At 41.1% G+C, this 27,182-nt stretch overlaps 1 protein-coding gene across 3 annotated transcripts in view; it reads right to left on the bottom strand.

Moving 5' to 3' along the window:
* The window catches only part of LOC142387520 (myocyte-specific enhancer factor 2A-like), a 56,313-nt gene that overhangs the window by 23,124 nt on the left and 6,007 nt on the right, over positions 1-27,182 (bottom strand). Inside the window, exons 2-3 of one of the 3 annotated variants that reach the window (XM_075472648.1) lie at positions 21,777-21,862; positions 3,885-4,073 (exon numbers count right to left, since the gene is read on the bottom strand). In XM_075472648.1, the coding sequence (XP_075328763.1) occupies positions 3,885-3,938 (54 nt within the window). In that variant the 5' untranslated portion in view covers positions 3,939-4,073; positions 21,777-21,862. Of the gene's footprint in view, positions 1-3,884; positions 4,074-4,772; positions 4,892-21,776; positions 21,863-27,182 lie in introns of those variants that run through there. The other 2 variants (XM_075472652.1, XM_075472657.1) reach the window with 2 other exon arrangements.

Here is a 27,182-nt window from a genome sequence, read left to right as displayed (position 1 = left end):
CTGGGTGGGTCTTCCATGCATGCCCAGGAATCCTGACACATGATCTCGTATCTTCCTCAGGCTCACATGCTCATATTTTTGTGTCAGGTGTATTTCATGGGGTAGTTGCCTCTGTAGCAGTTCTACTGTCTTATGGTGGCCGCCGAGCAGTTTCAGGCTCTTACTCTTAATCATATACAGCAGTAAATGACGACAGATTCGTCCTTATAATTTGGCATTGAAGATAATAAACGCAAGTACTACAAGAGACTACCATTGCCTCTCAAACCAGTCTAATCCTACGAAAACTGAGTACGAACATAAGGGACAGTAACTTTTCTTAGGCCTGTATTGAACGGGCAGTGCACCTCACCTCTTACCAGATGTCACCAGCCCCCCATCAAGGCTATTGTGATAGGATAATTCCATTCTATCTCAGGCTACAGAAAAAAAAATGAAGTGATCTTGAATTATCATAGTGACAGCATCATAAAGCCTTAAGCTGTAACTGTTTACACTGTATGACTCATGCCCTCTACTTGATACCGTTTAGCGGTCAGCACTTGTTCTGCAACAGCTATGAAGAGTGTTTTTAAACAGTGACGTTCACAGCCGAGGTCAGGGTGCACGCAGATTTGGAGGATTTCATAGGAGAACACACAATGTGAAGTTCAGTTTTCCTGTGCGTAACTTTATCTGATCACTGTGGACTTTAGTGACGGTTAACACAAACCCTGCTGTCCCTACAGCTGCTGCTCTACACTGATAGCACCCAGTTGGTGAAATTTTGGGTTGTTTTACCGTGAAGCCGTCACAGGAGAGCCAATGTATTCGTCACATTTATGCTTCTTACAAAAGAGTCATTTTTAGAATTTCTAGAATAAAAGAAAGAAATGGAATGAGAAATAACAACGTAAGTTAGCTTTCTTTTTATTGTAAAGAGTAACAGACAAAAGGAAATTAAAACTCAGCGCATTTGTTTGTCCGCCTGTAAAACGCAGTTCCAGCTGCTCTAATGCTGTTATTCTTTCATGTGGTGTATATCAAACCAGACATAATGCTACTGAAATGCGACTGGCATCTTAAGAATTAAAACTTTATAATAAGGTTGTTTTTAGAAAAACAATGTAAGGGGATGTTATAAAGATACAGTAAATATGCAGAGCTTTTTTGAGGCAAAGCATGTCAGGTGTTTGGATAAATGAGCAGAGCTGCTGTCCACTCTCAGCCTCACCAGAAACTTGTACCAAAAGAGCTATGGTGAGTACGACGACACTGAGCACTTCCTTTATTAGTCGTTCCTTTTACATGGGCCGTAAAAAAAACACAAGATGGACAGTAACAGTACAGTTTGTGGTCATAAAAGTACATCTCCCAACAGGGGTGATGCAATGATCTAAAGTATAACTGATTTTCTACACGTTCACTCTCTGAAATGCCCTGAAATGCATCTGGCATGATGCAGTCACAAGTGGCATCAGAATGCATCTCCAGTGACCACTTGCAATCGGATTTCACGCCCCTGTAATGCATGCAAATAAATAAACGGCCTGCATCCCGAAGCCTTAATGTATCCAATTTAGCATCCACCTGTATCCACAGGATTCAGTTTCAGACCCGCAACCTGCTTTGAAGAACATTTTATTTTACCTATGCAAAGGAAGAAAAGCCGACTCGGCCCAATGTGTTGTTGTTTTTCATCCGAGGGAAGCGGGTACTTTAAGTACACAATCCAACACTGTGGCTCAGGACACATTTGCATTCGCAGTGTTTGAAAGAACATGGCCATATGCAGACCAGACCACCTCAGAAAGTGATATTAGAGATCAGATCTCACTAAGTCCTGAATGTGTCCTGGGCGCGTTCACGTTTATATTTCGAGCTATAGACTTGTGACTGGAGAGCAAGGATTAATGTTAAGGAGTGTTAACGGAGCAAATTGTCCCCAGCTAAGATGAAGGAAATAATGTTAACCGAGTTCGCGTTAAACCAAGCTGGGCGTCGTTACAGAGTCCAGAGATAATTTGGACAATACTCAACAAGAACTGCTTCTAACTCATTACAGACAGAATAAAATCACAGGGTTGTGTTAAAGTGTAAACAACTGTCCTAACTACGATTATAAAGAAACACAACGCTTCTTTTACTTATCATTGCTTCGTACATGACATTCTAAATATATCAATTATCTTTTGAACACAATTTCCAAATACAGTTCTGTCATGACAAACTTCTCTGTTCTTTTTTTGGGGCAGCTGTTGTTCCACTGGTGCATCTTTCTGCACCGTAATGTCACAGCTCTATATCTACTCTGTGATCGACTGAAAAACTGCTAAAACAGTCGTTCTTAACAGATAAAACAAGACCACAAGCCAACTACCTAAAATAGAGGGCAAGAATCTAAATATATGGCAGGCTCCAGTGATAGTGCACACCAGACAACTAAAGTAGTGTCTATCGAAAAAAGCTTTGGCCAAGACAACCAAACATCAAATATAAACAGCACCCCAGATATTTATTTTCCAGCCACATCCCTATTTCCAGAGCCTGCACCCTCCCTCCAGACAGGCTGGTATTTGTTGTTCTGTTGGGGGTGATATATATAGAGGAGACAGACAGTGAGGGATTCCAGTGGGCAGCAGTGTGGCCGCGTATAGAGACGAAAGGAGAGAAGGCCACTGTGTGTCCCTAACACTGACCCGCCCTGCTAATGACAGGGTGCTGTCTGAATCCAGCTCACCCAAAATCACTGCCCTCACCACCAGCTGTGCTCCTTACACTCTGAAAAGTGAAATGGTTTCAGAGAAACCTTTAAGAGATCCTTAGATCGAAACCACAGGGGATCTGCAAAGGGTTACATAAGGGATGGACCTGGCAATACTTCAACAAAAAATATAATATTTTGGAAACTGTCAATTTCAGTTACACTTGTTGCTTCTTTGGACCCTGGAATAAAGAAAGTGAATCGCACGTTGTTAAGAGTGTGCTCTTGGCAGGATTCAGAGGCACCACACCAAGCATCAGATACCATGAAACATAAACAAACCGAGCAATTACAAAACTGCAGCTCCATGTTGTTTTCCACAGCTTGAACAGACACAGAACTTTTGCAAAAGTCTTGAGCCACTGCTTATTTTTCTAGGCGCAGAGATTTATTCAAACATATGCGAACAGTAATTAAAAGTATATAAGAAAAAAAAAAACAGGCTACACAATTCAAACAAACCTGAAAGTCATTCTTTTAAATGAGCACCTTCTTCAACACAGCCTGAACCCTCTCAGACAAGCTTTCTGTCATTTCTTTAAGTCGTCTTCAGGAATAGTTCTGCAGGCTTCTTGAAGGACATCCCAAAGCTCTTCTTTGGATGTCGGCTGCCTTTTGTTCAGTTCTATGTCAAGATGATCCCACACTGCTTTAATGATGTTGAAGTCTGGTCTCTATGGTCCATAAGACCTGCTGTCACTGATTTTCAGTCCAATTCATGAGCCTTTTCTCTGTTATGTGTAGACATAACACTGGTTCATCCCTTGAGTTAGGGGCATTTTTTTACCCTTGAACTATTCATGGGTCAATATTAGGTTGCATGACAAACAGTCAGATAAAAAAAAAATTGGAGTGAAAATGAGTGAAAATGCAGTCAAAGTCCTTAAAAGACCTTCAGAAAGTCTGGAGAAATGTTGCTAAAGAAAACTTTAAAAGATTAAAAGACAGTTTGGCTGCTTGGAAGCCTTTAAATGAGGGGGAGCTCAAGACTTTTGCACAGCACTGTATATGTCCACAGCAGCAGCAGCAGCAACAGCTCATGTGTATAGACGGTCCTTATCCGTAGTTATTTATGCAGAAAACAACCACACATAATCATAAGATGTGATATAAGAAGACAGATGGGAAAAGCGTCACAGACCTGTCGGTTCCTTTCATCTACAATACGGGTGATCTGAATCTTCTTCCTCCCCATTGCCACAACAAGTTCCAATAACGGGCGAGAAGGAATATCAGTGGGCTCAAGGTCGTTAAAAATTCAAGAGGGAATCCTTAATACATAGTCCCCCTGTCAGCTGCTGTTACTCCGGCATCAGCTTGGCATGGCTCGCTGAAAGAGAAGACAAAGTTAGAGTCAGCTTGATTATCACCTTATTCTGCCCTCCCTGAATGAACAGTGACACACAGTTAAGGTACATTCAGCATATATTCAGCATTTAATACTTTCAAATACTTTAATAGAGAGCACGTTCAACTTGCCCATCACAGGTCATTTACAACTCAGTTCTGCACATGAACCAGAGGACGAATGATAGATAGCATAATAGAGCTTTTCCGGTACACACGCATTGATTAAATCAACCAGTTTAAATTGGTGTGTGTTACATTACAGACTGTAATATGTGCAAGTTTAGATGGAGCTGATGGTTCTTACAATGACTTTTCAAGCTTTTGTCCACAGCCTCTCATGTCTTCACAACTAATCTCACTGTCACAGTCAGAATGAAAACAACAGCAGGCTCTTATCTCCTGACAGGAGAGTTTTTAACAAGTTAACAAGTTCTTAACAAATAAAGGATACCTCACCAGCATCCCACCAACAAAGACATCGAGGTATGTTGCAACAAACAACTGAGCTGAGAAGCAAACTTTAAAAACCCTCTCAGTTTTTTTTGCTTTTTTTTTGTGCTTAGAAATCTAATCTGTGACCATTGGATTTGCATCAAACACACCAACAACGACTCATGAGCACACAGACTGGGAAATACAAAGAGAATACAAAAGCTTGTTCATCTACTTCATCACGCACCTCACATTGGTGGCTCAAAACTCTCCTTCATCTGTCCCAACCGATTCAACCTTTCTGTCTCGAGTGAACTTGCCTCTGCTCCCTCGTGCTTTCTCCTCCTGCTGTAGTTCCCACCTGCCTTGCTATGTCCCTCCTCACTTCAGCCTCAGTGGTTCTGAGCCCTGCTGCCCCCCCCCCCCCTCAGAGCTCCTTAGCCGTTTCTAATCTCATCTGATCTGGGAGGAGGCAGAGTGAGATGAAGCCTGGCTTTATCCTAACCCTCACTGGATTATTGCAGGATGTGGAGCCCAGAGCTGAGCCACCAAAACTGTAGGAGATGGAACAAATGCATTTTTACTCAAGCAAATGAACATCGCCGGCCACTTTAGCTTATTTACTTTCAGTCTCCCTTTTATAAAAGATAATACAGTAAAGTGCCAGTCCCTAAAATTCCACAAAACATAAGAAAAAAATGGAATCCAATAGAAAATCCCATGCTGATTTAAAAGCCTATCGACTGTTTACCCAGTGCATGTTTTACCTTGTCTTGTTCCATTTAAGTGATTATTTCAGAGTCAACATTTTATATTATGCACTTTATCCTATCTTAATCACAATTAGGATCGCTAAAGCCAGATGCTATCATTCTGACCCACCCAGAACCCTGCTGAACCTGATCCGAATACACTGTCACAGACAAAGGCTCCTTGCATATTTGGGATTTAAAGGTCATGAGGATTTATCTGTTTTCCCAATCTGCATGATTTGATGGCAAGATACAAATATTTTACAAGAGGAGAAAAAAAAATCACTCTTATCTGCAAATGTTTCTGCATTTCTATCAACCTGTGCTTGATTGGGTGACGGTTCAGTTTAAAGTTACTAAGGTTTAAATTCTGCTCTGTGTAGGCTGTGTAGCGTTACCGGGTATTTATATACCTATTAAATATAAGGATTTATGAGATGTTCTTACAGTCTCAAATAAACCTTACCTCGAATTCAGGGCACCACCAACCTAGGTTTTGACTTAATTTAAGTCACAGTCAGGTAGGAAAACTGTTCGAAATCTTACGATCCTGGTGTTAAATTAATATTCAATTAATAATCAGTCTCATATCTCGCTACTTTCGTGAAGTTCTCGTTTGGTTGGACAGACATTACGTAAAGAAAGCATACGACACAATCTGTGATTATAACATATATATAGATATATGAGCTGTTTATTACAATGATATGATCTTAGACATGAACCTTTAAACAAACAGGAGATGCATTGAATATGGGTGATTATATAAAACACTTAGTGAATGGAAAATAAAATATGGGAATGGAGAGTTACTGGATTTATTCAAATAGTTTGGGTTGGCTGACTATTTGAATCTAAATACTGTACTGACATTTCGGATTAATGTATCATTCTGTGAAAGCCTCGAGACATCCATCAAACCCACTTTAAGGTGAAAACGGGTCGGTCTTACTGTGCTGAAGTTCTATTCACGGTAGCGGCCACGCGGGTCCGAGGGGATTTCTCTTCCGCTCTCTGGGCCTTCCTGGCTGTCGTGGCTGACTTTTTAGCTTCTCAGTTGCTCTTTTCCACCGGGAAACGGGGACGATGGTGTTGAGGGCTTTGCTGTTAGATGATCGAATCTTCTGATGTCAGTGGGTCCGTTGCTTCTCTGATGAAGTGAACTTAAGTTCACAGAAGATTAATAAAAGGTTGCTTGGAGTTGGCTTTCTTGGTAGGAAAAGGTGATGATGGCGTGAAACAGCGGAGGTTAGGACGTGCGACGTAGAAGGACGTGGATGGCGAGGGACGAACAAAAACACGTAAAACGTGCATCTTCAGAGTATTTCAATCTGTTTCTTTGTTCGGGTCTTCTTCGTCTTTCTTTGGGTCCTGCTCCGTCCTTCTCCTTCCTCCCCTCCGTCGTCTTCTCCACGGCTCATACTCTCATCTTTCCGTGCTCTTCAAATCTCTCTGAGCAACTCATCTGATCAATTCTCCATTGTTCTTCTCTGACCTGTTCTCCCTCTGAAAACAAGAGCGTGCTTCTGGAAAACAACAAGAGGCAAGAAGCAAGAGAGCAGACGCCTCAAGCGAGCCAGCAAACGAGAGAACTAGCGAGAGACAGAGCCAGAGACAGAGCTCGTGTGTTTTCCGCGGTTCCGGGTTTTGACTCTCGGAGGCGGGGCTTACACTACTTTTTCAGCCAATGACATGCTTGAACTGTGTGCATGTCTGTGTAAGGTGATCTGTGCTATAGGGGGATTTCTGGATGAGACAAAGAACTCTGTGTTTCTCCATTACTCCCATCTCATAGAACATTTGTCTCGGTGATTCTGAAAACACCACATCTTGTTAAGATATGCAGATTAAAGATATAACATAGACTTGTAATATAAAGACATCAAAATAACACACATGATAAAGACAATTATGACTTTCAAAATTCAGATGAATATCTATGAAATCGTGACATATGAATAGTGAGCCATAGAATATTCATTTTCTGTGTTAACAATGGGGACACTAAACAAATACCAAATAGATACCGAAGGGACATCGTTAGAAGTTAAATTGTTGCATATACATTGTCCATTTTACTGAGTCCTCTGGGATTTAAATGTTCAACTAATCAACACTGCAGACCACTAGGGGGCAATGTGGTTCCATCAGGCAGGTTGGGCATTTTCCACCAAAATCAGTTCTTTGTCAATATTTAAGCCAGAATCGTACAAATTGTCTCTATATGCGTCTTGTGATCAAGCTGGAAACCTGAAAGAAATTGTACACGGTTATCAAACACATTTAATATAGTTTTAAGATTCGACTAAAAGTGAGTCTTCTCAGTTCATGTGTAGCCATCTGGTCGGTTTGCTGGTGAGAAGCGGTGTTAAAGTGTCAACTTTCGAGTTATGGTCTAGATAAGATAGTAAGTGTCCCACTTTTCAAGAGTGAGTTCTTTGTTCATTCGAGTTTTCCAATTTTTATGGCAAGATTAGTGTCTGTTGCTTAATTTTCACTCCCAAAAGCTCTTAAGAGGGTAGAAGGTAAATTAGGCAGTTTCTGTCTCTTTTTTCCTTTGTGGAAAGAAAATGAAGATCTGGTTTATATCCACATACGTAAACATCCCCCACAGGAATGTTGGTTTTGTCAAAGTTTGAAAAACTCTTAATCCACACGGCACTGTGACTGCTACAGCTGTAAATCTGGAGACTGACGTCGTGATTGATCTCTATATCAAAACTAATGAAACATGTTTACATCCTCCAGACATTTACTTTAGTGCCCTGATCATAACTAACAGGAAATATATAACAGTACAACAGTAGATGTTTATCCATGTTATGTTAACTATCAGATATTGAAACATATGTTATAACCTTGCTGTTATCATCACTGCCACTTCAGTTCAGACCAACATGGAAACCATATGGAATGAAAAGGTTGTTCACAGTTTTTGCAAAATTTCCCACCAGAATCTTGGAAGTTTGAATGTCTTCTGCTGTCTAATAAATAATACATGGCATTGTAATATATCCAATCCATTACAACGCATATGTACTTATTTCACACGTATGCAACAATCAAAAATCTGAAAAAGCAGACTTTACTACGGATAATCTAGAACACTTTAGTTGTATGTTGTGTCTTTTGTTCATTGTTCGTTCGCCATATATATATATCATGGTATATAAAAATGGGTAGTCTCATTCTTCTTAAGTTCTGTAACATCACCCTATCTTGTCTTTTTTTAAATATTTTTTTGTCTTATAGGTGTTTTTTGTTAGTCACTAAAGCATGAAAACAAATTCCGATGCATTGCTGTGAGTGTGCAGGGCTCAGACAGAGTTTTGTTTTTACAATAACTGTAGGGGGAGCAAAATAGCAAAGAAATAACCAAATTCTCCAGTGATCCTTCAACATTGAAGACAATTCCGCACAGATAACATGCCATCAGATGCATGTGGCTGTGGTGCTGCACATGTAAACCATCCTGCAACTTGTGTGACTCACGGAGGCAGTTGTCTACTGTTATGTCGAGTTCAACTCAACTTTATTTGTACAGAACTTTTCAAACAAAAATGTAATTCAAAGTGCTTTACAGAGCAAAGCAAAATTAGGAAATAAAACAAACATAAAAGAGCAACATATATAAAAGCAATTTCCAAACAGCAGTAGAATATCAAAATGCTATTCACATAATAAGCACACAATCGCAAGACTTAAATTCATCACGTTCATGGCCAAGCTTCCCTCGGAGTGAGAGATCTATGTCTCCAGCCGTCATGTCTGTGAAACAACAGTGAGGTTTGTTCTGCAACTCTTGTACATTTGTCTTGAAGACAAGTTGTCCTGATCAATGCAGATGTAATATGTTACTGCGGCAGAAATTCTATCTGGCTGATGCAAAAATCAATACAGTACATAGGGATTAGCCAACAGGCTGTGAAAACTAGCACTCACATTAACAACTAAGAATGTGAGCCATGGAGTACGTTGTAATGTCATTAAATCAGAAAGTTAAAACACTTAATGGTTATTCCATATGTGGTTTGTACAAACTGATGTAGAGCCTTTGACTGACTAGGTTATATGTTTATGGAATTTATCCTCCTGAGCTTCTTTACATTTTTGATTTTACAAGTAAAAGTTAAGTGAATGCGTGACTCTAAGAATTAAAACTTCAAATATACATAGTAACACTGTCCTCTATTGTTTTTGTATACTTGCTTTGACCTTTCAAAGCCAGTCTAACTTTAAAATACCCCATTCAACCCCCTCCCCCCCAGATGTATCTTTAACAAGAAGTGCTAAGCTCTGGAGCAAACCTCACAGTCAAAGACCCTCCTCTTTATCTCATCCATGAAATCCAATTCCTTTGGATTGTTTGGGAGTATGACCATGCTTTATGAGGGCGTGAAACACACTTTTCCAAGGTTGGATTGTGTAGGATTTTAAATCCGTTTTGCGGCTACAACGGCAGAATAACTCCATTACTTTATCACACAGAGAATCCGGCATTTTTCAACACTATGTATGCTTAAATCTTTTGTATGACTACATGTATAACAATGAGACTGAAAGACTGCCACGTATGTATGACTGAATGATTCATTGAATCAAGCAAAAAATGTCTTGCTCAACAAATGAGCCCAAATTGCAAATAAAAATGTATATTCACCAGATTCTAAATCCAAATTTTTATTTCAATGACTTCAAAACAGCTGTCTCCTATCTTAGTTTTTGTGTTTGCCTTTCTTAAAACGACATATCTGCTGAAGCTGAAGGTTTAGCTTAGTTTAGCTAAACTAAGTTGGCAACAAGTAAAGACGTGAAGGTGAATGTTCAGGTAAAAAGTGTTCAGAGTAGCACTTGCGGAATAGAGTATTAAACTGTCGTTTTTTTTTCCTCAAATAACTAACAGTATCCAGTCATTAAAATATTTCAAAGAATAATTCCACCAATGGGCATCTCACCATGTCAGCTACATTACAAAAGCAAGGAACTGCACCCGAGTATGATGACAGCACAATGGGTTGTTGGTAGAACACCAAGTCAACCTCTCCACACTGCCAACTTCCTCTTAAATATCAACTAACACTTCCTGTAACGGAACCAGACCAAAAAATAAATAAAAATAATAATAATAATAATAATAATAATAAAGCCACAGTTTGATGTTTTAACTCTGCTTTTCTGAACAGATTTAACAAAACAAGATCAAACTAACTGTGAGCTTTTGAACTACTGGTAAACCCACTTGTTTCCCCTTGTTCAAAGCAAAGCTAATATATTTTTTCCCTTGATCAGACTGTAGTGATACCCTCCAAGACATCTGCAGCAGGCATATATGGATGTGAAAAACCTTTCATTCAAAACAAAGCTATCCGTCCACAGCCTGTAGCTTAATACTCACATGCAACTTGCTCCATTACAAATGGGAAAACACAAAAGGCAATAACAGGCTTAATGGGTGTGGACCCAGTGTGTAAGAGACCTTGATTAAAAAAATAAAAAGGACATTTCCACAAACACAGCCATGAATTTTTTGTGGAGGAATGTGCACTGCAACAGACAAAAAGCAAAGCAGATTCAATTCAATTCATTTTTATTTATATAGTGCCAAATACAACAAATGTCATCTCAAGGCACTTAGATAGTAAGTCCAATTCAAGCCAATTGGAATTCAATTAATTAATAATAATGTAATGTGCAACCTTTGCAGAGGATGTCTCAGAGAATACTAACTAGAAAACAAAGTCCCACTAAACAAATCAATCTGTGACATGAAAGGAAAGGAGCTGAGCAAGAACAAGAGGTACCAAGTACCGAGCCGTGAACATGTTTAATTCTGACTCTGAGGTGGGCATTTAAGCATGAGGGTATGTAGGGACTGAGTCACTTTTGGAGTTAGCCTCAAGTATACATTTGATGGACAGCATTTTTTTAAAAACTCGCACACCAGCTTCATATGTCAGCCTGAGATGATGCTGCATAGAGTGTTTAAGCTGCTTTCAGATGAAATAAGGGGGGTAAAGGGGCCGGGGCATCTTCCTGGAGGACTACATGCATTTTGTCTGATTTATCTGATCTAAAATCTAATCAAATCTAAAACAAAAAGGGCGGCAGATGAGTCAGAGACAAGACTAAACTGTTAGTCCCTTCTTTAGTGTCTTGACCAAGTTTCTGAGATTAATCGTAAGACAACTTGTTTATATGGGTAATGCTTTGCCATTTATGATTTTCTTCTCTCTTTTTGTTTTAATTAGTTTGGTTTTTTTAAGCAGCATGTTCCAGTGGTGACTTGACATGTGCTCAACCAAAGACTGTACCTTTACGTTGTCTGGACCAGTGACCGTTAGATCATAGTCCCCTCATGCTGGGAGAGCACATCCCTTAAGATGGGACCCAAAAAAAGACCTTAAAAGCTGAGTTCTATTCAAGGAAAACACCCACAGTGAACCCTAAGTCTTTATTGTGCCTATATTAAACAAGTGGATTGCAATGTCATTTTGACTCCTCTATCTCTTATGTCACTAAAGTGTTCATATCTTAGGTGTGTATACAACAAAAGAAGAAGCCCTTAAAGACATGGAATCCTTTGCAGAGCTCCCAAGTCCCCATATCCTTTAGAGAGCCATTAAAAGACTTTGGTCTGAATGCCCCAGCAAAGTAACATGCATGTGTTGACTCCAATAAACCCCAATAAACAGAGTAACGCTTACATTGTAAAATAGCAAATTCTGAAAAATGGTTCAAACATCATGAGCATTAATTAATAGGCACCCTTTCGACATTTTTCAAGAAAAGAACAAACACAGTTAGAGCTGTGGAAGGTTAATCAAGCTGGGTCTTCCAGCACCGGGTTGTTTTCAGTACAAAGCTGAACGGAGTAATTGGCCACCCTTTCATCCCCTCTCTTCATTAAGGACCCTGTGTCCATGTCTAATTGGGATAACCCCATCATGACCTCTGCAGCAGTCAGTCCAACAGTGAATCAATGAGGCTTCAAGCTTTTGCCACCAAGCACGCACCACTAGTTAACCTCCCCCCCACCCCTAATCTTCTGATACCGACAGAATAAAGACACTACTCCAGTATGAGTAGGAGGAAACGTCAATTTTGTTCGAGTATATTATGGAGTTGATCCAGGCTGTCAGAGCAGAAACAGCAGCGGAGGTTCATCACAATTTGCTGCAGGGTCACAGAGTTTCTTCTTCATCGCTGTTTGCTGAACTGTTAAAAAACGGATGAAAGAGATTACACCCCTTATTTGCAGCTTAACCTTCCCTGCAGCTCTGCTCATCTTCTCTCATCTACTTTCCTTTTCGCTTGGCGGCGTCCCTCCTCTTTCGAGCAGCTTATTTGCATGGTATCCATCGGCAAATAAAAGGAGGCTCATTTGCTCGGGGCATAATGATAGAAGAACCCCCCCTCAGCAAGCCTGGACACTCTTTGAAGTTCTCATAAATGGAGTTTTTATGAAAGTTCTTGGGGGAGCTCATACATGGTAAACAGACAGACTGTGCGGTGGACCTGCTCCCTGAGGGAGCTGGAGGGAGATCCAGCCTGTTTACTGGATGAAGTGTTTAACACTTCCCTGTTTATCATATGATCCTTCCCACATGCCCGGTTGCAAATCTCAGTTCTTTGATGTGAAGAAAACTAATGACCATTTATGTTAAATATAACGCGGTCAGAGCTTCTTAAGAGAGGCAACAATCATATTAGCATTTTCAAATGCAAATGATGACCTGCCACAATGCACAATTTCTGATGAAAAAGAACATGACGGTGCTCGTGTGCTCAATCTGCTGCAGCAAAAGAGGCTCCTTGTAAATCTGCCTGATGACAAACCATCACATCCAGTAAAATGATAAAATGTTCCATTTCATCCTTTCCAGTGAGGAGAAAAAAAAAAACAAGTGATGGTGTTGTCTGCTACTGGTTGCTGCAGGAGCATAGACTATGATTAATACATCACCCACGGTCTGACAAGCTAGCCTCTGGTACTGACACTATCCTTTGCTGCTTTGTAAGTCAGTAAAGCCTGGTTTATAGTCGGTAACGCAAGACGCAACGCAAGACGCAAGCTGCAACGCAAGCCCTTGCGCGGTTGCAAGCCCCCCCTTGCGTGCTTGCGTGTGTCACCTCAATTTTCTAAACTTCACGCAAGACGCAAGCGCAAGCCACTGGCTGTGGTCGAAAACACAGTGCACTTCACTCCTGCCCGAGCCGAAATCAGCCGGCCTGAAAAGCTGATTTCCCTTAAGCTATAGGCTAAACTCTGTAAATATATAACTTTAGCAACATTTGAAACATTTTCAGGCGAGAAAGTAGTCGTTTAGACCCCCAAGGTGTTGAAAATCTGACAAAATACCGGCTATTTACAAGAAGAAGAAGAAGAAGCATGAATCTATGGAAGAGAGACTTGCCAAAGAGCTCCTGGCGGTGAATTTCCTTTCATCGTAGTAGGCTTGTCATTGAAAAAACCCGCTACTCCACCTACTGTCCTGGCGGTGAATCGCCACGCAGCACACGCAACCGCCGACAAAGCAAAATGAAGTATAAACGTCTCGAGCCATTAACATACGCGCAAGATGCGAGCGCAAGGGCAGTTAAAAGAAGTATAACTCAGCCTTTAGTCAATGAGTTTTTTCCTGAAATGCAATAATTAAACTCTTCTCTGTCCACCAGCAGCCCGGCCTTTAAATGGCAGGCTGACGGCAAGGAAGATTAGGCAGCTTAGGCCTTAAATCATCTGCCATACTACCAGACACATGCTGTGTATAACATGTTATATTTACTATAAGGAAGGGATGACATTACAAAAAAAAGGCTGTATAAGTGTGTCAAACTTGGATGACAAGGGAAAATGACAGAAACAAAAGGATGGTAATAAATTTGAGACTTTCACCCTTAACAAGCCAGTCGCTTCAGGGCTCCATCAACTGACACCCTCTCATCCTGTACGCCGCAATGTAACTCACAATCTTCCAACCCTGTAAAAACTCTAAGACAGCAGTCTGCTCATTTAATTACTCGCCCACTGTGATGTCATTTCATTATTGTGTTGCTTTTATGGCAGCAGCAGTGGACTAAGATTTTCCTGTCTCAACACAGAGACACTGATGTCATTTCTGTAACACAGATTGAAACACAAGCTGCCCTGTAAAATACAGCTGCACTTCAATTGGCTCTGCTCCTTTCATAAAAAACACTAATTGGTCTCCCACTCAACTCTTAATCCCGACACGGTATTTGCTTTGGTTTTTTTTTTCTTTTGTCTTCTGTCTGCTATTGTCATGTTTCTTGCAAAGCTGTCACTGAGGTGAGGTGAGGGGATTCTGGACTAAGTTCAAACCATTTCGACTGTGTGTGTGTGTGTCTGTGTGTGTGTGTGTGTGTGTCAGACATCTCTGAGCTTCAGTCATTCAAATCTGAATGTTTCATCATTTATTGAGACAAGGAACTAATGATTTTTTTTCTTTAAGCATTAAGGGACAGAAGGGAAAATGCAGTATTTCAGGCTTTTAGTTTCTTCAGAAACTAAGAAGCAGAAGTTGATGCAGACCAGGACCGTGTTATCAACTTTTTCAGAAAACCCGTTTCCAATATCTTTAGAGTGCTTTTAAAAAGGCACCTTAGGTCTTAATTGGTTAAGATTATCTTGATTAAGAGTCCTAACTGTAATCCCGTTGCATGTGCAATAAAATGTATTTATTGTATTCTGTTATTATTATTATCATTATTTTTATCATTTCTATTTATTTAATTTTTTTAATTATTCATTTATTTTTATTTTTTTGCTTCTATCTATTCTTATCTTGTTTTTTTTTACTACTACTTTGAATACCAATTTGATTCTGCCTTGTTTTTATCCTCCAGCTCCAGTGTTTTCCTCGAGGGGAGCCCTCCACGCCGGGAGTTGAGCTGGGGCTGCCTGGGAGGGCGTTGCTCTTGGGGCCTGTCCGGGATGGACTGGAGGAGCGCTGCACGCGGCATTACGGCCGCGGCGTGGGCTCCTCCGTCCATCCTGGTCGGGGTGGCCCCTGTGGCGGCCCCTCGTGGGGCTGTGGCTGGCGAGAGTTCCTGGTGTGGATGGCTCCCCAAATTAATGCTTTCCTCACCTGGTTCCCCAGTGCCCAGCAAAATCGCATTTTAAAGAGCCTATGTTTGCCACTGTATGTACATGTCTGAGTGAGTGAGCGAGTGAGTGTGTATGTGAGTGGATATGTGGGGGGTGGGGTTTTTTTTTTGTGTGTGTGTGTGTGTGGGGGGGGGGGGTTGTGTTCGGGCGCTATAAAGTAAATAATAAATGTGCAGTATTATATTTTGAACAAGCAAAAGAGGCAGAAGTTCCACAGGAATCACAGTAGCATTAACCAAAATGCTGCCCTTATTTGTTCCTACTTATTATGATGTGAAGTAGCCCACAACCATACAAAACAGGAAAAATACACTTCTGTCATTAAGATTCTGGCTCTCAGGTCCATTCAGTATTGTCTTTTCAATATTCCTGAGCTGTACCTCTGACTGCCATCTTCACATGTCAAATGCTGCAGAGGCTCATGGGTATATAAGTGTTCTACATGCAAAAATCATAAGCATGATTTCCCTGAAATTATGCGGAAATAACTTTAACTGATGACCATGACATAAAAGGCCTAAAGGAGTGCTTTAATTATCTGGGTTTATTCCGTCCTGTTAGTGAAGGAAACTTATGAAATAAGAATGTAGACTGGGAAAACAACAACTCCTGAAGCGACCAACTTCCCAGTTCTACTATTTCCCATGAATGCATCCAATGAGTGCTACTGTACAATAAAATGTTTAAACAATCAACATAAAGCACTCTCGTCATGTAGTCACACAAACATTACAGATATATGAGATTTTCACTTCTCAGTGGAGAGGCCACATGACTGGGAGGTATCTGGAGCCGCAGCCAAGTCCTTTGATCTACTAAATGAAATCGTAATGAATTCTTTAACTTTTTTGTTTGTTCTCGCTCTCATTGAAATTCTGCGCTTTCAGCAAAGTAATAACTTCCTTTTAATGTTGTGAAGAAATGGTAAGTAGATCTGAAGCCTCCATCCTGAGGGTCCGCTAAGCACGATTCCTCTCCCCCACCACAACATCCACATGCATACTGACATGTTTCAACATTACTTTTAGATTAGAGGGTAAACAGTGGACTCTTTTTAAAGTTGGTTTATTTACAGGACAAGTGGAGTTCAGGGGAGCCATAATGTGGCTTGTAATGTAAAAAGAACTTTGAGCGGTCAGCTCGCCAAGACAAGCACAGCGTTAGTATAGTCCACTTGCCATCATGTAAGCCTGTCAAAACGCTTTATCTATCATATATTAAAACCACTAAGTCTGGAGGTTATTGCTAAACAACAGCTACTGAATGCCAAACTGTTCGTAATCAACTTGAAGTCCAAACTAACTGCATTTTAGCTTTTGATTTTTAAAGGATTCTCAGGCCTTGTCTTAGGAATTCTGTGGCTGGTTCTAAAAATAATAAATAAAAAATAAAAATAAATTTTTTTTTAATTCATTAGTTACTCAAATAGAGAATTTCCAGTTAGTTGCATTGAGACTTAATGTGCACAGCCATAATCAGTACACACAACTCTGAATCTTCTGAACAGATTTCTCCATTGCCTCCAGCACCAGTTTATTTTTCCTGAAGACGGGGGAGGACACAGGCACGGACATCAATGGTAAGCCTTGTTACGGAGCAAGACCACAGCACGGTGGCTCAGGCTACCTTTTCACGGAAACGATCTGAAACGTTTCCGTGTAAAGGAAACGTAAAGGTAGCTCAGGCTACCTTTACACGGAAACGATCTGAAACCAAAACGATCTGAAACCAAAACACAAAAGTGGCGTTTCGTTTTCACTTTTAAATCTGCATTTAGACGAGCGTTTTAGGGTGAAAATCTGCGTGCATACGGAAACGCAAAAGTGTGTGACGTTTCATATTTATCGATGCAGTAAACACGCCAGATGGCTAGGTGGCAACACTACCAAGACCAAGTCTTTCTACTTCTCTTCTACCTGTTCACTCCAAGCGCGCGAAGTAAACCTCATCATTGCTGTTATCTGATGAAATGACTCTTGAACATCAATTACCGCGCCTAAGGCGAGTTGAAAGTCCGCAGGGACGGACATGTTGATAGCCTACTGATGTGTTTCCCACGGTTTTCTGGCGCTTTAGGCCCAATCCCAATTCTATTTTCCTACCCCTTCGCCTACCCCTCACCCCTATCCCTCGCCCCTTCGAACGTAGGGGTAGGCGGAGGGCTTTAAAACATACCCCTTCGAATTGGGACAGCACTTCACACTCACGAACGTAATAAGTCCGCGCCGTCAGTTGTTACGTAACCAAAAGCGACAGCTTTAGCCAGAAGTGCCATCAGGTGAAGGCGTCTTCGACATGTGGGAGCATTGCTGGATCTTGTTACGGTATGTACAATTATTTGCGTAATGCAAATAACGCGTGTGAGTGAGCAGCTGGTAGCTTCCAGAGCCGGCGTGTGCATATGATAATGTATTTGTGTGTGTAGGCTATATGAAAGTGCTTCTAACCGTACATTTGTGATATCGTGTAATATAGAAACAATTTGCTTGTCTCGTGAGATTTGCTGATTTATTGACTGGAGTAGTATCATAACCTGGCTAACCTAGCTGAAAGCATAAGCTAACGTTTAGCCTTTTGTTACTCGCCTCGTTCCGTTTGGGATAAACATGCAGCTCATGCGTTTTTGAAGCGGTTTTCTTTGTAACTGGTTCAGATTTGATGACATAAATAAATGCACTGCCTTGTGTGTGCTATCAATGTGTTGGTATGGGAGGATGAAAGTCTGATCTTTCCATGTTTTTCTTTCCAGCAGACGGGTCGTCCTACAAATTATTGCCGATTGGACCACAACATGTACCCCAATTTTTTTGTTATCCCTTGTATAATAAATCTCTTCATACCAATATCCGTTCCAGTCGTTAATATGATGTTGATGTGATAATCATGCTCACAAACGTTTTGTCCTTAATTTATTTTATTAGGCTCACATTACAGACTGGTAAGGCAGCTTATTTTCAGAAATAACAGCTTAAAGTGTCTGCTGTAAAGTGTGTGGTGCAAATATGGACAATAAACAGTATGAATATAAACAATATGAACATAAACGGGCAACAGTGCAATCATCGAGAACGAGATGACCGGAGCAGGAACAGCGAAGGTGCATGGCACATCGGAGGTGCTGCATGGGCTCAGTGATGTTCTGGGGGAACAAGACACGACATGACATTATAGCATGCACTTTCATCCATTGTAAAAAATTAAAAAAAGGTGTTTCAGAATGCGGTAGTGGTGGCTGTGTGTACAATAGGTGCATGGCGCATCAACTCACCGTAAAGTTTGTCTATCATGCGCTCAAACAGAGCTAAAAAGCGCTCCGTTTTCTGCTCGTGGCGCTTCTGCTCCTTCAGGCTCTCCTGTATCAGGTAATCCATTATGAGATTGGACTTCCTATTTCTTTTTGGGGATGGGGATGACTTTAGAAACCGATCTTCGTTTTCGGCGCTAAACCTGATCAGGCTCTTTGTTTGTGCTTGATTCCCTGTGAATCAGTCACGTATATGAATACTTGTGATAATAGGTAGCGAAATGACGCTCATGTCACTCAAAAGGAACTTATCTATGGTTAACCAACTACATTGCTTGTAAATACTCGTGTTACAATTTAAAAAACGACAACTCTTTCGCAGCACCTTCACATGCATTGACCGATTACTCCATGTAAATAGCGACTTTTCCCATGTGCGTTTATAGCAGAAAACAACTACACATTGCCACCATGTTAAACTCACACAATACACCAGTTATCACAACCTAAAACGATTAAAACAGTTAAATTATGGCAAAAAAAAAAATAGAAGAACTTACATTTGTGTGGTGCTCTTGCCTCTGCCATTTTTAAAAAGACTCGCGATCTCCCGGTAGTCGCGTTGTACTCTGGGAAATATATCATACCCCTTCAAACGGAGTCTGCCTGGCCAAAGCCCTCCGTTTCAAGGGCTACAACGGAGGGGTAGGGCTTTGGAAGAGCATTGGGACAACACTACCCCTTCACGTGAACGCGCAAAACGGAGGGGAAGGGGTAAGGGGTAGGGCCAAGGGGTGAATTGGGATTGGGCCTTATTATGCTTGTCACGTCATTTCTATGTGACGAGAAACGCAGTTTTGCGTTTTTCATCCTTTACACGGTGGCGCGACAGTGGAGCGTTTTCAAAAATTCCACTCTGGAGGGCGGTTTAACTTTTTTGCGTTTTCATGCCCCCAAAACGCCGTTACCATCTAAACGATATAGTGCATCCGCAAAAAGGTTTTGCGTTTTTAACCCGTTTTCGTTTCCGTGTAAAGTGCTCCTCAAAGCTATCACACCAGCATAAAGCAGGACAACCTGGGGTAGTGGAAAAACCCTAAAAGTCAGGCGCACTCAAAGGGAAACAGACTCTTAAATGGAGACTTTGGAAGTTTCTGCTGTAAACTAGTCCTCAACTCAGCATGGAGTAAGACTGTCTTCATGCACAGCCTGCATTAATGAAGTGTTGGCATCATTAGGACCAGAGTCAGGACCCTGAGCAGGCCCAAAGGGCTCTCTGGCCTGGAGCCAGTCCCTGCAAATCAACACTGAGTTTAATTAAGCCAAGCCACACAGCCATTGACCCAACATTGCTGTGTAAATTGGCAGAGCAGAGGGAAACCTATTTACTTTGAGCAACAAAGGCGGGTTTATGTGACTGCAGGAAAGATTAATATTTGGAAATTGTTTTATTTGATTTCTGTATTTATTGAGTGTATTTTTTTATTCTCCTCTGCAGCATATATAGCATCAAACGGGCTGGTGTGTGGCCCAGCGGTTAGACGCAGTCAGTGGTTTGGCTGGTTTGGAAGGGCTGGCTCAACTCTGATTTATGGGGTGACCCACAGGAAGAATCTTCAAGTCCAAGAGATTAGACGCTTTCCAGAAACCACAGGAAGAGGAAAGTGGAGTGGAGCAGCGTAGAGTACAAGGAAAGAGAGGAAAATATATCCGCTACACAAGGCATTGCTCAACACAGTAACATATTTTCAATATTTCTGTCATATAAACTTACACGTAAAACACATTTTATATGTTGCTTTGTCCCCCAATATTGTCAGCAGCTTTTGAATGAGGAGAACCAGGATTGCAAAAGTTCAACATTTTAGCAAATAATCTGGAAACCACTTGACTGACAGGAGCCCAAACCCTATGCAGCTTATTCAAACAAACTGAGATCACCATCAAAACGAGTAAAATTTTAATGAACATCAGTTGCAGCCATAACAAGCAACAGGGAGAAGAATTGACTTCACTGTTCTCTGCACAAAAAAGAGCATCAGGAGCCTTACAACAGCAATCTAAGAAGCTAAGTGATGGAATTTTAAGTAATAAAGTCCACTTCCCTTTTTTCTGTTTTAAGCTGAGAGCCAAATGTGTGTTGTGTGCCTCATCATGCTATTGCCAAACCGTAACCATCTGAGCCATTCCCACAGCTAACTTTAAGTACCTATTCTTCCCCAAACAATGTAGTTTCCTCAAATGTAGCCACATTCTTTTAGAGCTTAAGTGAACATTAACCATCATCCTGTTACATAAAACAGTTTGAAACTATTTTAGAGAACTAATGAGGTCTAGACCTGCATGTATGGGCATGAGGTCAGAAAACACAATTAAGGTATATAACGTCTAAGAGGGCTCAGACAAAAAAAACCTACTGGGAGCACATGTTAATTAGCTGGTTTACAGAGCGCCAAAAGTTATTATATATGATTATTGATGAAAGACGGACTAATCAGGTTAGAATTTTTAAATTAGGACTGAAGGTTCAGTCAAAAAGTCTTTTGTTTCCTCAGGAAGGTTCCAAATTGAGTTAAACGACCCGGAGGCATTAAAGTGGCGGCCATGATAAGAGCCGATCAACTTTTCTAAACGTCAAACAATCCTCAAACGCTCCTCAAACGCTCCTTCATTCTCTCCTTTAGCACATGACATACTGGATCGTGCTTTACAAAAGCTAAAGACAGAATGCCGTCCCAAGTTCTTGCAGCTGCAGCGATCAAAGTGACGCTCATATATTTTCATTGAGTCATACAAATATGGCTTCATGTAGATAAATACTAAGACAGTGGCCTGTGACAACTATGTCATTTACTTATCTGGCTTTTTCTTAGGCTTTTACTTTGCATATTATGAAATGCAAACATTGGTACTGAATTAACATCCTATATTTTATCCTAATGTATTGACATGACATATAGAATATACATGTTCCATGGAACGATAAGTACTTTCAGTTTTGAACAACTGTACTTTGACTAATGCAGAGCGACAAGACAACAAAGTGTAAGAGGTCGCATTTATAATGAGAAAGGTTGAAAGGTAGGCAAGTGGTTTCATGTGATATCCTAACATTGACAATGTTACCTTGAAGGGAGACTGCTGGAAGAAGAAACTTGGAGGGCAGATGTAGGAGATGATGGATAACGACTGTTCCTCTTAGCAATTAGATTCTGAAAGAGAGGGAAAGTGGAAAAAATTCTTACATGTTATGGATAATAGTAAAAGTGGCTGGGACAGCTAATTTAATCAACATTTCAGCTTTGACTTAAAAACATGTTTTGGCTGGGAAAGGGAGAAATTTGAGAAAAAAATCTTACTGTCTTCCTTCTAAAAATGAACCATAACTTTCATACATACATCCAAACAAGAGGATCTAGGTGCAGTAGAGAGAACTAAAGGGAGTCTGTGCTCTTGCAAAATCCCACCAGTCTGGGTGTTAGCATCAATCAAGAGAGGTTACAAGTTCACAACGAGCTTGTAGAGCCAGTGGAGTGAGCTCAACCTTTCGTCTGTTCTTCCGTGTGCGATGCAACATGGTTTAGGTTAAGCCACTCATCACCACAGCTAATCAAACTGGAAATGCTCGGGTCCACCCTGGAGTACTCTGCATTAGCTTGAATCCGCTAGAGCGGGCCATGTAATTGACCAGAAATAAAAACTCCCAGTTACCCACGGAGAACTCAAAATAGTCCCTCAATAAAAACATGCACACACACACACACACACACATATACAGAGCAGCCTCTATTTCTTCAGAGTGCAGTGCAGAAAGAAAAGCCTGTCCTTCAGAAGTGTTGCTATTTCTGTTAACCACACAGCCCCAAATATTCTATCATTAGAGAAAGTAGGAGGGAATTCGGGAAACACCACTGGGGGAGCGCATGGACTCCACGCAGCCACACACAGGATCCTAACTGATTCAGCCAATGAGTGATGACAGACTGTCATGTTACTGGTGAAAGTGTTTACAACCACAATCTCAATGTGCCCCCCCCAAAACAAAAAGAGAGTGTAACATGACATTCCCTCACATCTTGTAGATTTTTTTACCCTCTTTAACAGTTTCAGCACTCACCCAACCTGTGTCCAGTTTATCAAGATCTATGTCATTTACAGTCACCAGCAATATTATTCAAAACACCTTTGCCCACAAAAGGTACCATCATAAATCTGGTGGCTGTTCTTTCATTCTAAGCCGACAAAAAGGGCAGGTCAAATCTGAAACCCCAAATCTCCTTTTCACTGAAAGGCCTGAGATTCCTGTTTGAATCATAACCAGTTTAAAGGTGATAATGTCGTGTAGTGAGTCACACCACACCAGACCACTGGGGTGAGTGTGAGCAGCATGGATTTGTAGATCTTTTTTTAGGGGGTTTTCTAAGGCTGAATCCAATCTTTACATAAGAAGGCAACTTTTTTTATATGTTGCTCGGCTATTGCAACGTCACACGCCAAACTATTTAGTTCGGTAAGCGCAAACAGCAAGCAATTTCTGATTAAAGAGAAGAGGAAACCAATTGGAGGGAAACAAAGTGGGCTGCAACAACAAAGTATAACATGAAATATGATATGATCAGCAAACCTATAAATAGGTCTGCCTCAACTGGACGGACATATTAGTCATGTCTTATTTTGTCACTTGACTGGTGGCACACTTTCTGTGCACTGGTTGGCTGGTACTGGCCCTCTGCCTTTTTGGGTGTAATGATAATAAATTCAACTCAAACCAAAACTATAAACATCACAGATATTCAGCTCAAATAACGTAACGTATTTCACGTAAATGGAACAATTTTCATTTTGAAAACACATAATAGGTCACTGCCTGTTTTCATTGTGGGAAAACTCTTCGGCGGGATGTTCAGGTTAACAACCATGACAATGAACCTGAAAATGTAGTTTCAAAATGTTTCACCACTGTAAGCCAACATGCTCTCCACCTTACGAGGCAAAACTGTGCGCTTGGAGCCAATCCATTTTGATGTAGACCAATAGTGACCCCTACATGTGTATCTTACATGTGAAAACAGTAGAAAATCCCAATGTGTGCTTTTAGTATGCTGGCTGCTTTCGAAACAACTACAGTATCTCCTCATTGAACAATAGACACTAAAACCTTTTTCTCAGTGGAAACGACTCACTAGTTCCACTGGCAGTTTCCTTGATCAGAATGACTGTTTGGAGTACGTGATAGGTGCTTAAAGGTGATTGATGGTAAATTCAATCACCTGCCAAGTGTGCCACACACACAACCTCTCGCGTGGCTCTGTGAAACAGACCCTCTGAGCCTCTGGGTGACATCTGCAAACCTCTCACTGTTCTCTTGGAAAAAAAAAATATTTAAACAATAAGTCAAATCTTTTGCAGGCTGGTCTGATCCATATTGGCTGTCGCAATCAAATCATCTACTGATGCATGCTTTAAAACTAATCCCATATGATATCTAAAGCGGCGCAGCTTTTACACACAGTTTCACATGCTCCTGCACATTCAAACTTCACTTTTGTTTTCCAATTTGTTTGATTTCATCTTGCTGCTTCGGCTGCCAGGTTCTGGCTGGAGGGATCTAAAAGGCAGTGATAATTTGGTATGACTCAGACATTTGAGGTTGACATCTATCCATCTTTATTTCTGACTCAACCGACACTTGATGGAAGCTTCTGTTGCAGTAAGTCACTATCTTTTTCTTCTCGCTTCTCAAACCGAATGACAACAAAAGCTGAGGAGACAAGAGGAACTATCACAACCATAAATGACAGCAAAGTGCAGTACAGACTAGAAGGGCTGCATTGGGATCGGGGTCCCGCAGGTCCAGCTGGACCTGACAAAAATCTTGAGGGAGAGGGCGGTCAAACAGTAAACTGGAGGTCCCACAGTGACAACAGCTTGGGGTGCTTACAGCAACTTTAATCCCAGCAAATGCAGTTCGGAGGAAGATCTGAGCAGGACTTCACAGTCCAAACATGAAGCTAGGTGAGCCTGTCAGAAAGACTAAAGGCAGAAAAACCTATTAAAGGGGTGTTTCCACTCACTCAGTTATGTGTTAGACACTTTGAAATCTTTGCCATCTTGATGCCATGAGAAAGGCTTCATGCTAGCATTATGCTAGAGTCAATAGGCTTGACTACGTAAAAACTGATAGTTTGATGCCTTTCTTAATTACTGATGCTGTTACGTGGTATAAATAGCGGTGCATTTGTGAGAGGATTCACACTAGCGGGGTTGCATTGGAATTCGGATCCTACAGGTCCCACAGGACCCAAAGAAAAATGGTCAGAATATTCAACGGTTCACGGGATGAACAAAGCAGTCCCACACAGGGCTCTACTAAAGACTCTCAAACTAAACAGAAATAACACAAGGGCAAACGAATCAGCATTTTATTTTATTTTTTTTTCATTTGATGTCCTGAACTGAGCGGTTATAGAATAAATTGTAGAGTCATTAGTCTGCCAGCCTGCAAGTTCATTATTTCCTATTCTTTTAGCTCTATTTTTAGTCTCTACCGACTCATGAGGGAAAGATTGTTGTCTGTTTCGCTGCTAAAAGCTGCAAAATATTCCACTATGGTCACCAGCTGCAATTAAGTGCTTTGCAGTTTTTATTTTTATTTTATTTTTTCCCCAGACAACAATATCTACACTGTAGCTAAAAGATACTCAGATGAGTGTGGTAAGACTGAACCAAAAAGGTCACGTTTAGGCTGAGAAAATAAAACACATCAAAGATTTTACAGCCATACTAGTGTTTCTATGAGGCTGGCACATCAGCTAAACGGTAATATCGGTGTATGCTCACAATGACTGCTTTTAGTTCATCATCACACCCTCGCAGAAAAACTAAGTTTGCATTTTTTTAACGTTCATAGTTAGAAATTTACAGGCTCTCTATAGAAACCCATTGTTCAACACATGGCACTCGTTTTAATTTAACTTTCTTCCAACAGTAAAATATCAACATGTCACACTGTGTGGCACAATAAAGATTTAGTGCATCCATAGCTGAGTAGACAGCATCCAGGATATGTTAGCTTGGTAAGAGATGGGAGAGTTCTCTTATCCATATGCTCCTTGTGGTCTCAGCAGAGTGACAGGGTGACAGCGTAACCATGACCTGATTACCTGTCCCCTGAAGCCTGTAATCACTAAAGCCAGCAGACAGGCAACGTTGGTCCACTGACAGGGAAGATAATTGAAGTTGATGGTACATGCTGCTGGCTCCGCTAATGAAATATGAAAAACAAAAAGCAGGCATGAGGCAGCAGGGACGAAGACAAATGCCTGAACTACAGGGCCAGTATCTTTTAGGAAGCATCCACTTTGAAATTTGCCACGGTTTGTCGACAGAGTGGAAGAAATAAAATGCAGATCTCTTTAAGAACTGGGTCTTTTCTTCAGATACATCTCAGTTGTTCCCCTTACTCACATCACCAAAAACAAAAGTGTGGTGATATGACTAAGGCCCGACCGATTATCGGCCCCACCGATATATCGGGCCGATATTTAGCATTTTGGGGATATCGGCATCTGCCATACTTTCCATAAATTTCCACCTGATTTGCATCTGATTTATTTGGCACACTGAATAAAACCAATCAACACGCAAGGCTGCGCACAGTTTCAGGCAGCCATGGCGCAAGTTGGGGGCGGGGTAGCTGCTACTGAACGCTGTGAGCGGTTTCAAGGCGGCTGCGGTGCGAGTGGGGCCACGGTGGTGGCAGTACTACTTGAAGCAGAGAGAACAAACTCCCTTCAAGGTAAGCATATACGAAGCCTTATCCCCTGCAATAAGTCACAAACACACCAACGTTGCAAAAGCACGGCACCACAACGTCTTTATTAGTGTATACAACTTGTGAAAATGGTCCATTTGATCTGAGGAACGACGCAAACCTTTAGCTCACGTAAGGATAACCAGAATGACAGTGAATACTCCTCACTGAAACGGTTGTCCATAAAGCAGTCTCAGCATAGTGTACAGTAATTTTTAAATCCCCACATGGAAAAGTGAACGTGTCTGTAGTTCTACACGAAAGGTGGACTGAAAGCCATGGTCAATGAAGACCAAATAAAACGTGTTTGTGTTTGTTCCTGAGACTAACCATTTGTTAGCGCAAGCCTGCTAGCTACTTGGTAGCCTGCTGGTGTTAGAGCCTATCTTGTTCCGTAACAACTGGTTACCCAGCACGTTAGAACCAATGGTGATTGGTCGTAATGTCCCTCTTACTTAACTTTAATAGAATTAAGTTTTGGCCAGTCGATGCGTTTCAAACATCTGGAGTAACATCTTGTTACGGGTAGCCAGACAGGCTGTCACACCACCACCAAGTAGCTAGCAGGCTTGCGCTAACAACCATGGTGTTAGGTGAACAACTTCATGAAGCCGTACGCAACGCGACTCAGATGGTTCATTGTAAAGTTGTACAGGGATGTTTATGTTTATTTTACTGTTTAAAAATGCTACAAGCAGCTCCCTACACTTGCTTTTTAG

The sequence above is a fragment of the Odontesthes bonariensis genome, chromosome 1 (genome assembly GCF_027942865.1).
Source record: "Odontesthes bonariensis isolate fOdoBon6 chromosome 1, fOdoBon6.hap1, whole genome shotgun sequence".
In the NCBI taxonomy this organism is placed as follows: domain Eukaryota; kingdom Metazoa; phylum Chordata; class Actinopteri; order Atheriniformes; family Atherinopsidae; genus Odontesthes; species Odontesthes bonariensis.
The sequence above is the reverse complement of the archived record's forward strand: the minus strand, read 5'-3'. Positions and strand labels throughout refer to the sequence as shown.